General features: G+C 45.2%; 1 protein-coding gene across 1 annotated transcript; it reads right to left on the bottom strand.

The window, feature by feature from the left end:
- Positions 1–312: 312 nt before the first annotated feature.
- LOC105206642 lies at positions 313–5,407 on the bottom strand. The gene is made up of 2 exons (XM_011176122.3): positions 3,127–5,407; positions 313–2,852 (listed from the first exon to the last, which is right to left on the bottom strand). The coding sequence occupies exons 1-2, from the start codon at positions 5,405–5,407 to the stop codon at positions 313–315; spliced, it is 4,821 nt and encodes a 1,606-aa protein (XP_011174424.3).
- Between the last annotated feature and the right edge of the window lie 6,261 nt (positions 5,408–11,668).

Below are 11,668 nucleotides of genomic sequence, written 5' to 3'. Positions count from 1 at the left end.
CTTGGTCGCGGCGCGAGAACGAGCAATTCGGCCGTCGGATACAATTGGATGCGATCTCGCACATCCCGCCCGCCTCGCCGATAAAATTCGGCGATTTTACTCCGCCCGAAAGAGCGCAACAATGCCGGCTAGTTCCTTACAACCTAAGAACACAACTCATTATAACTAATGCTACTGTAAGACTATGTACTATTATTATTCAACGGGCCGCACAACCCGCTCAACTGGCCCGGTGCGAACAGAGGAGAGACCTTAAACAGGAACGCATAATACAGCGAGCCTCCTCCGAATGCGACCCCTGAGTGAGCTCAGCTAGGCATGGCGCTGCGTACTCTCCTCGTCCGTCGGAAGAGGGACGAGCTTGATAACTGGCCGCCGAAGCTCCCCTGTAGCTCCCCGAACGGTCACGACCCGCACCTCGCCATCATCACCCGGGTGGAGACGCGTGACACGCACCAAGGGCCACCGCGTCGGTGGCGTTGTTTCCTGCTTCAGCAGGCAAAGCTGACCCTCCTTCAGGCCACCTTCCGCACGCCACCACCTTGGTCGAGGGGTCAGCGCCTGGAGGTATTCCTGCGACCACCGCTGCCAAAGATGATCCCTCATTTGCTGGAGTAGCTTCCAGCGTGTCAGCTTACTGGGGGGAATCCTCGTCAGTGCCGGTTCGGGGATAGCCTTCAACGGAGCGCCAACGAGAAAATGGCCCGGCGTCAACACATCCAATTCGTCGGCGTCGTCCGAAAGCGCCTGCAACGGTCGAGAGTTGAGACACGCCTCTACTTCGGCCAAAAACGTAGCCATCTCCTCGTAAGTCAGTGTTGACTCGCCGATGACTCGGCGCAGATGGTGTTTGAAGGCCTTGACCGCAGCTTCCCAGAGGCCCCCAAAGTGGGGGTCAGCGGGAGGGTTGAAGTGCCACTCCACACCCTCCTCCGCTAGCTTTCCTATGATACTCCGGCTACTCTCGCTCGCCATTCCCAAAAGACCACGCAGCTGTCGATCCGCGCCCACGAAGTTAGTTCCGCAGTCACTGTACAGGTGCAAGCACAATCCTCTGCGAGACACGAAGCGCCGGAACGCTGCAAGAAAGGCATCAGCTGTGTAGTCGCTAACGACCTCGAGGTGGACGGCTCGCGAACTGAAACAAACAAAGACTGCCACAAAGGCCTTGTAGGCCCTGTGACCTCGACCTTTCGTGGTACGCAGGAGGATCGGTCCAGCGTAATCTAAGCCCGTATGAGTGAACGGTCGACTTGGAACGACTCTGGCTCGTGGGAGGTTGCCCATCCGTGGTTGGGGATTCGCCGCCCGCCATCGCAAGCATGGAAGACAACGATGAATGTAGTGCTTCACCAATTGCCGACCTCGTAGTACCCAGTACCTCCGACGCAGCGATGCGAGAGTTAATTGGGTGCCTCCATGAAGCACACGGCCGTGCTCGTCCGCGACCACCAGATAGGTGAGATGCGAGCCCCGCGGAAGTATTATGGGATGACGCTGGTCAGCATTCAACAGCGCGTGCTTCAGTCGGCCACCCACGCGCAGCAGTCCCTTGTCGTCGAGAAACGGACTCAGCAACCGGAGTGGACCTTGAGAGCGCTCGATACGCCCTCTCGACAGAGCCTTAATCTCGTCCCGGAAGGCAATCCTCTGCGCGCATCGGATCCACATGGCCCGAGCGTCTGCCAGCTCAGTAGCCGAGAGCACCGCCCCCCGCGTCAAGTCGGCACGCGAAGTTGCCAACGTCACCCAGCGGCGCATCCAGGCGGTTACCCGAAGCGAACGGCGCAACGAGGAGAAGCGAGTCAGCTCCTCCGGCTCTTGCTCCTCGCAAGCGATGTGGACCCGAGAAGCTCGCTGCTCAGGCAGCCCACGACTCAAGGCCACTGCTGTCTCGGCCGGCCAAGCCGCAGAGCTCGCCCACAGGTACTGAGGTCCTTGCCACCAGAGCTCATGCACTCGCAGCTCCAGGGGTGACATTCCCCGTGATGCACAATCGGCCGGATTGATCCGCCCCGGCACGTGATGCCAGTGCGCGTCCGGCAGTGCTCCCTGAACCTCGGCGACCCTGTTAGCCACGAAGGTTGTCCATCGCGTGGGATGTCCCTGAAGCCATCCCAGAACGACTGTGGAGTCCGTCCAAAGGTGAATCGCCGCTCCATCCAGGGCCAGGACGGAAGCGGTGTGAGCCGCGATCCGAGCCAACAGAGCAGCCGCGCAAAGCTCCAGTCGCGGAAGGGAGACCTGCCTGAGCGGCGCGACTTGCGTCTTGGCGATCAGCAGCGTCAGCCACGCCCTGCCGTCCGCGATTGTGCGGAGGTATAAGACCGCTCCGTAGGCGCGTTCCGACGCATCGGCGAAACCGTGCATCTCAATAAGCGCGCCCGGAGAATCCGCACGTGACCAGCGCGGGATGCGGATCTCCTCCAGGACGGGCAGCTCCGTCCGCAACCGTCGCCAGCACTCCACGTCGTCTGCAGCAAGGGGAGCATCCCAGTCAAATCGCCGTAGCCAGGCCGCCTGAATGAGAAGTTTAGCATTTATTACGACCGGGGCGAGCCAGCCCAGCGGGTCGAAGAGACGCGCGGTTTGCCTCAACACCGTGCGCTTGGTGACCAGCTCCTCTGTCATGCTCTTGACAGTTGGAGCAAAGCTGTTCTCAGCGGGAAGCCAACGTATCCCCAGGACGTCGTGCTCCTCCGACGTCAACGCGACCGTCGACGGCAGTAACGACCGGTGCTCAGCGGGGATGTCGCGCAGCAGGTCTTCCTTGTTGGCGACCCACTTGCGCAAGCGGAAGCCGCCCGCCAAACACAACTGAGTCAGCTGTTCGCGCAGCTCGCGGTCTCGAGCTGAGAGGAGGCCCCAGACAGTACATCGTCCACATAGGTGTCCCGCCGCAGGGCCTCAGCGGCCAGAGGAAAGCGCGCACCCTCGTCCTCGGCAAGCTGACGCAACGTTCGAACAGCCAAGTAGGGTGCACTGGCCAGCCCGTAAGTAACCGTGTTAAGGTGGAACTCCTGGACTCGGCTGCCTATCTTCCAGTAAATCCGTTGAAGGTCACGGTCCTCCGGATGCACCCAAATTTGCCGGTACAACTTTTCGATGTCCGCAGCGAGAACAAACTGGTGTTTACGCCAGCGCAGAGCGTCGGCAACAAATTCGGTCCTGCAAGAAGTTCGCCATTTAAGGAGGTACCAGAGGATGTCCGTGAGAAGCCGTTGAACACGACGCGGATCCTAGCCTCCTCGCCGTCGCCCTTCCATACTCCGTGATGGGGCAGGAAACAGGCGCGTGAACAATCCGCCGGTAAGGGAGGCGCCGGCGTCATGTGGCCAAGCTCAAGATACTCAGCCAGGAACTGTGAGTACGCATCACGAAGAGCGACTTCCTTCCGGAAGCGGTGCTCGTTCGCCTGCAACACTCGCAGCGCGGTGAATCGCGTGTCACGTAAATCCGGCAGAGTCGAACGAGTCGCGAGTCGGACGACGTAACGTCCCGAGGCGTCCCGTGAATGCGACTGCAAGTAATGCTCCTCGCAAGCCGCGTCGTCCGGAGACAGGGGGAGTGTCGCTTGCGGTGGTTCCTCCAGTTCCCAAAATCGACGCACTAATGCGTTCAGATCGTCAACAGCGGAGCACTGCAACGAAGTCAAGGCTGTGGTCACCTGACAAGAGCTTACCGGACCCATGATGATCCATCCTAGAGCGGTCTGCTGCGCGATTGGTTCCTCATCACCTCCCAGCCGCATGCCTGGTCGTGCCACCTTGGCGTAGACATCGACACCGAGCAGCAGCTCGACTGGGTCCGTAGAACTGAAGTCAGGATCAGCGAGATCAAGGCCGCGGATGTGCGACCATCCGCTGGAGTTAGCTTCCACGGAACCACCGTAGATCGAGAGTCTTGGCATCACCAAGGCGGAGATGGCAAACACCGCGTCTCCAACGCGCGAGGTCAGATTCATCGCGACTCGTCCCCGCGACACCCCCGACCTCAACCCGCCCACTCCGTAAATTGCCACGGACGCCGGTGTCCGCGGCAGTCGCAGGCGTTGGGTCAGCGCTTCTGTGATCAACGAAGTCTCTGATCCCGGATCCATGAGGGCTCGAACCGCGTGTAAAGTTCCGAATCGATCCGTCACCAGAACGCGCGCGGTGGCGAGAAGCGTCTGCGGGGGCTCGAAGTGAGGGTGCCGCGCGGCATGCATCGACGGCGAAGGTGCAACAACGGCTCCCGGAGCCGCCTCGTACGCGTCATGTAGGAGTGTGTTGTGGCGCGCGGCGCACCTAGCACACGCCTTCGGCGAAGAGCACGCGCTCACCTGATGTCGTCCCATGCAGTTGATGCACAGTCGATTGGCGGTCACTACCTCCAACCGCTCCTTTGCAGGTTTCCGACGAAACTTCTCGCAGTTCATAATAAAGTGATTCTGCTTGCACACCACGCAGCTGCGCTCGGAGCCTCCGCTCTGCCTCCCGGTGTGATGAGCGGATTTTCCCGAGGAGGACTCCCCCTTGACAGACCGCAGCGACTCGTGCGTCACAAACTGTTCCTCGAGGAAGTCCTTGAACTCGTCAAACGACGGCGGGTCGCTTTTTTTCGCGATGGAATTTTCCCACTCACGTCTTGTACCCGCGTCGAGCAACTCCACCATGAGATGCACGAGCAAGTGAGTGGTATTGGAAACGGGCTCACCGATACCTTCCAAAGCTTGGGTGGACGCTACCATGCCATGGTAGATCCGTCGCAGGTCGGCTACGCAGTCCGCTTTCATTTTGGGCAACGATGTAATCGCGGACAAATAAGCCTTGACTAACAATCTTTTTTTCTCATAGTGACCTTTCAAGGTTGACCACGCACGTTCATAATTTGCGTCCGTCGAGGGCAAGCCCCTCAGAAGCTGTTCCGCTCCTCCCTTGACCCTCGTCTTTAGATAGTGGAGCCTTTGGACGTCGGACAGATGCGGATCCTGACCGACGATGGAGTCGAATAGATCACGGAATACCGGCCAGTCCTCGAACCTGCCGGAGAACGTTGGGAGCTCGAGCCGAGGAAGCGGGGCTCGCTGCGTGCTTTCGGCCCTGACCGTCGTCGAAACATTTGCTTCGGTCTTTGCCTTCAACGACCGCCCCAGGTCCATTAATGCAGCTCGTTGGCTGGTGTAGAGCATCTCCACCTCTTCGGCATGGTCGCTCGTATAGTACTCGGTTTTCCTTAACTCCTTTCCGTGAGCAAGCCCGAGCTTATCGTGGTTCTCCTCGAACTTTGCCCATCGCTTTTCCAAAATGGCCAAGGCCGCTTGGACGTGATCGACGGTCAGGTTCGCGACACCGGTCTTCTTGAGGTTCGCGACGACGCGAGAGATGCGTCCGCGGAGCTCAGATTGCTGCTCCAATAACGCCTCCATTCGGATAATTTGGAGGTCGAGTTCCACCACTCACACTACAGCACTGGCACGTTTACTCCGCGAGAGGAAAATGTAGGCAGATATGCACCGGCCGCGACGCACGATCCGGCTCGAAGGACCAGAAAATGTGCCGAATATTTCGGCACAGCAAATGGCACGCGGAGTACTGAATGAGACGAACTGAGTATTGCTTAACTTGAATTTATTATTTCACAAAACGTTGGCGACGCACCGAACGCGAGTACAGTTTCGAAGCAAGTGCCTTTAATGGCACTGAGCCACCTATTTATAATGTGCGCGAGGAATGCTTCTAGAGGAATCCGTCGGTCGTCAAGGCTGTTATTCGACTTCCTTTGCTTATGCTTAGTCAGCAACGGCGATCCCGAGAGAGGCAATTTCTCTAGAAGCTCGCGCAAACACCGGAGATCACGCTCTCTCCCGCTGCCGTTCACGCGTTGTCACGCCGCTGCTGGCTTGGTCGCGGCGCGAGAACGAGCAATTCGGCCGTCGGATACAATTGGATGCGATCTCGCACACCTACAAAATGTTTTTTCTGAATTTCTCTACGTTTTTTTTTGACCAAGTTACGCAACTTTGAAGTTAAACCGGCATTTTTTACAAATGATGTCCGTACTCCGTGAAAAATCATCGTAGATATAAAAAAAAGCATTTTAAAGCTCGAAGCTTTAGCTTTAACACGCTTTTAATGGTTTTAAAAAATTTTCTCAAGTGCTATGCCCCGAAAAAGATACTGTTTTTTCCTTAAAATTACGTATTTTTGACAGCCTGTAGCTCAATAAAAAAATTTTTTCCCATCAAATGCAATGCAAGTGCCATAAAGTATATTTTCTCTCCAAAATGCTTTTTTTTTAATTTCTCTACGATTTTTTTTTTATTAAGTTGTAGCCATTTGAAAATAGCCTAATTTTTGGTGTTTAGAAAGTGTTCCCTATTTTTTTTTTAATAATGTATATAATGTATTTATTTAGAATTATCTTCAAATTTGCAAAAAATCACAACACGTGATGCCAAAACAATCAACCCAGATGATAGGAAAACTGATAGATGTGTTGGTGTAGGAAGTATCGCCAATGGAAAAGTATGTTAACAATTAATAATGTCTTATCGCTGCTTTCTAAATTTTCAAAGTGTATATAACGTTGATATCTTATATGAAATGTGTATGCATGTAGAAAGCACCAAAAAGCATTTATTGCTTACAGACTTTTTTTATATATATCTTTTTAATTGTGAATCAAAATGTGATTCGACAAATATGAATATATATTCTATTTATGTTGATTGTTTACTGTGTAAATATAATTATTGCAATGTTTTAATAAAATTGTAATTAAACATTTTTTTAGGTTCATCTAGGAAGAAATGTCTTCATAGATGAAACGGTATACGATAGTTGCTTTATGCTGTCTTCATAAAGTGGTGCACGTTTTGTAAAAAGTATTGCTATGGCAGTTTTTGGAATTAAAACACTGCGTGAATCAACTGTTACTGGCAGAATTAGTAATCGGTGTAAAAATTCAACGCAAGAAGCTCGACCTCCATTAGATCCTACAAAACTACAAGCAATTCATGGTTATAATTAAAATTTTTAATTTTATAACAAAAATGCCTTTTTTGGCCTGAAGTTAACTTTCGAAATTGTCTGCTACTGTGCTTATAATGTGTACTGTACAAATAGAAATGCGGAATATAGAAAGAAACTAACTTCAAATAAAGATAATTTTTATGTCGTATGTTAAATATATTTATATAAATAAAAAGTTTTTTGTACACACACACGCACGCACGCACGCACGCACGCACACACATATGCTTTATATAAACAAAATAATAAATAAGACTCGTGAAAAGTTAAATAATAACACAAGGAAATACGGCGAGTACGACTCAGGCACGGTTGACGGTGCACAAAGTAGTAATACAATTTAAACAACAATATTATTTAATATTACTCTCTAAATCCCACACTGATAAAACAAAAACTTTAAATTCAATGAAATAGGATTAAGAAATAATACATTTTTATATATCTGTCTGATTCAAAAACATTTCGACTTATTACTATGATTTATGATTTTATCTTTTGTAGACATATATGAATATTACATGAAAAAAAAAGAAACGAATGATGTAATTGGGCTGGAGCTTAATAAAGTGTGTTATTACATTTCATCAAAAATCTCGGACTTAATAAAAGCAGTGGGAAAAGAAAGTATGCATTTTCGTTATTTGTTATTATTTTTTAATATAAATTGTTAAGGATATTGGATAGTAAAAAGGTATAAAAAACTGTATAATAATTATTTTACAATTTCCGAAAAAATATGACAAAATATCCCAATTAGTTTACTTAATATTTTTACATTTAGTATTATCTAAATAAATAAATGTAAACAATTTATCAGCTTTTAATATTTATTAAAACTAAAAATTTCTATTTTTTAAATTTGAGTGTTAATTAAATTCAGCTCTAATATAATTTTTAAAGACATAATAGTAGACAGGTATCTAATTTTTTGCATATTTTCTCGTAATTATTCTGTAATTCTACGAAAAAAATTTTTTTTCTATGAATATATTATATGTTAATGTAATAATAATTTTTTGTTAATTTGTGTATATAATAATGACATATTAAACTCAATTTAATATTTATTATATATTAAATATAAATTTATAATATAATAATTTTTGCTTATTTCATAATCAATGATGTCGCCAGAGATTAATATATTAAAATGCACTATATTAACAAGATTAAAAATTCTACATTGGAGAATTAGAATAAAAAAACTCAAATGTAATTAATGATTTATTTATTACTTATTAGTTTATAGCTTAAAAAATTTCTGTTCAAATATAAAGCCTATATAGACAGAAATTTACAAATAAAAATAAAATGAAATATTTCATTGTAATAAATATTAAGGACTGATTTATTATTTACATATTTATCTTACTGAAACATATAATAATAAAATCTAATATTTATTGAAATTTTTAGAAAGAAAAATTTGTTCAGTACTCAATATCTTTAAAAAATCTAAATTATCATTAATTCCTTTTTTCAGTTTTTTTCATTTTTGTAACAGTACAAAGCTGTCATTAATGTCTTTCCGCTGCTTTCTATATGTATGCTTACGTTTCAATCCTTTTCAATCCGTGAGTCCAATTCAAACAAGGCTCGTCCGGATAAGGTTTTTATTCCTTAATCCGTACTTTTCTCGAGTTTTAATCGGAATGAACGATCCGGTAACAATCCGAAAAAAACTTTCTAACTATATTTCTTTCTATCTTTCTTTATATCTCTTTTTTTCTATCCACCTAAATTTACTGTTTTCCAAAATCTGTATCCGAATCTTTCCAACACTTTCACCAGAGTATTGTTTTAATAAAGCATTTTAAACATAAGTTAATATAAATACATTTTTAACATACTTGATTTCGTTAACACATATAAGTTTAGCTGTTAATTTTGGAGCCCCTTTATGCATGTTAATGATTTTATTTACAGAAACATCATGCACAAAGAAAAACCCTACCACAAAAGAAAAAGAAACCGATGTAAATTCTATGAAAGAAAGGGAAGAACCCAATAATTTGGAAGACGCAGATGAAGAAAATAAAAAAGCGAATGATTCTGAAGATATAGAAAACAAAAGCGAAGAAAAACAAGAAGAGGAGAAATAATTACTTAAACTAAAAATAATATTCATTATATCAATAAAGTTAAATGTAAATTTTGTCTATATTGGTTTTACCTGAAAAGATTTTGCATGATCAAATAATAAAGAAACTTTATATTTTTTAGTTTTTACTTTACTTTTTAGTTTTATAGATAATCGAGATAAGGCCGTAATACATACAACATAATGCGAAAGGTACCTCTTTAAACGGCATAACGGCTGTTTTCTTATAATTGTAATTTGACAGTTAATTTTACTAGATTTAAACTTAGAAAATAATATTTGTTCCATCGCAATAATATCCAATAAAAAATTTTAAAAACTGATTAAACATGATTTAAAATATTAAAACCATAAAAATAAAAACATTTTTAATGAAATTTATGATAAAAAGTCTAGCTTAAATCATGAGATTTTATTGAAATTGAATGAAGCTATTCTTATTAAATTCTATTTAAACTATTAGATTTACATTTGTTAATAGTGACAATTTCCAATTATATATTTTAAAATCCTATTCAACATGATTAAAAACGAAAGGAACTATTTAAATTATAATTATTATTTTATGATTGAACTTAATTGAAACCAAATACAGACATATTAAAACATGTAAAACAAAATATAAATATTTCAATTAAATCTGATTCAAAACGTTAGAAACTTGTTTATAATATCAGCATGAATTCTAATTCAACGGAATACAACACATTTAAGAGTAATAATGTTTTAATGGAAAATGCAGATTCAAAAACGTCACTCAATCTTATTAAATCAAATAGGATTGATTTTTTAATAGTTTAAATTGAATTTTTTTAGCAGGAATATTCTCATTAAATCATATTCAACATAATTAAAAACGCGATTGAAAACGATAGAAACTAATTAAATTATATTTACTATTTTATGTTTGAATGTAATTGGAATCTATTAAGACATATAAGATAAATTCTACATATTTCATTTAAATTTGATTCAAAACGTTAGAAACTTATTTATAATATCACATAAATTCTAATTCAACGGAATTAGTTCTAATACAACACATTTAAAATTAATTATGTTTTAATGGAAAATGCAGGTTCAAAAACATGATTCAATTATTACATATTATTAAATCAAATAGGATCAAAGTTTTAATGGATTTAACTGGAATTTTTCAGCAAGGATGCAATAAAATATTAAACACTGACCAATTAAAATTATTAATGGGGGAGTATAAAAAGACACCAATTTGGAGTAACAAATCTATAGAAAAGGCACTAAGATTCCAATTTGCATGCGGTCGTTCAGGATATGAAAAGTTACTTCGTCATGTGCCTTTATATCTTCTTTACGAACTCTAAGACGACGATTACAAAATGTAAAATTTAATAGCGGAATTTGAGATAAAATGTTTGAATTTCTTAACCTTAAAGTAGCTTGTTTTAGAAACAATTTAGATAAACATTGCATGCTCGTAATGGATAAAATGAGTATGTAACGATACGCCCCTTCACCGTCCGTGCGCCTCCGTTCCGTCCACCTTCTTCTTCTTCTTCTTCTCAACGTTAATGGTACCCGTTCCCAGTGTAACAACGTGGCGGGGACGATGACCATAGTAACCAAGGTATTTCTTATCTTGCTTTCAATAGTTATATGGGAAACAAAAAGACTTAAATGGGAATACAGGATATGCTTGCACAAGGAATAAGGAGGATTGCATCAGCAATCCTGACCGCGCTTTTTCACTCTATTACAAACACGCTTACTGGTACACGGCCAACCAGCGACCTCCGTTCCGTTCACCGAACGATCAACGCCGAGCATAGCCAGGGACCACGTGCGCGCACGACCGAATTTCACCGTGCGACCACGCGGCGACACGCGCGCCGATCGTGGCGTTCCGTAACGCTGCCACTGCGGCTCAGCCGACCGAGCGCGCGGATTGGCTTGCCCAGCCGCGCGTTCGGATATATAAGCCGGCAGTGGGAACGCACAAGGCAGATCCGTCCGACTATCCGACCCGTCCACAGACCGAGCATTCTCGATCGCTTCCTTAAGACGAGCATTCTCGTCGCACTCCAGTATCCTCGATGGGCATTCCCGTCGGTACCCCGGCCGAGTATCCTCGACCAGTCGACTCCGAGATCCTCAACGAGCATTCTCGTCATCATCACCGGCCGAGCATTCTCGACCAATCACCGTCGTCCTCGAGTACCTTCACTGCCGCACCGACGAATCTCGTAACCTAGTCATCGACAGGGCATAAGCAACCTGTCGATCGAACGCCCCACTTGCACGGGGCACGCTCGGGCGAATCACGGCGACCGCGCCGGCAACGACCCGCACTTGCGCACGCGCTACACCACCGTGTTAGTCACTCTCGCCGCGCCCCGCGACTCCCCGACCGTACGGGCGTACAGCCCGCATAGCTCACCGCGTAGTTATCCTACCTCTGTAGATAGTTAAGTTCTGTCGTCTAAATGTAAACCGCGTGAATAAGCCCTTAGTTTTCTAAAGTCATTCCGCCGCAATCCGATACCGGCGATTGGTTGGACGCCGACGAGCTCTC

Source organism: Solenopsis invicta, chromosome 12, assembly GCF_016802725.1.
Source record: "Solenopsis invicta isolate M01_SB chromosome 12, UNIL_Sinv_3.0, whole genome shotgun sequence".
In the NCBI taxonomy this organism is placed as follows: Eukaryota; Metazoa; Arthropoda; class Insecta; order Hymenoptera; family Formicidae; genus Solenopsis; species Solenopsis invicta.
This window is presented reverse-complemented; position numbering and strand designations above follow the sequence as displayed.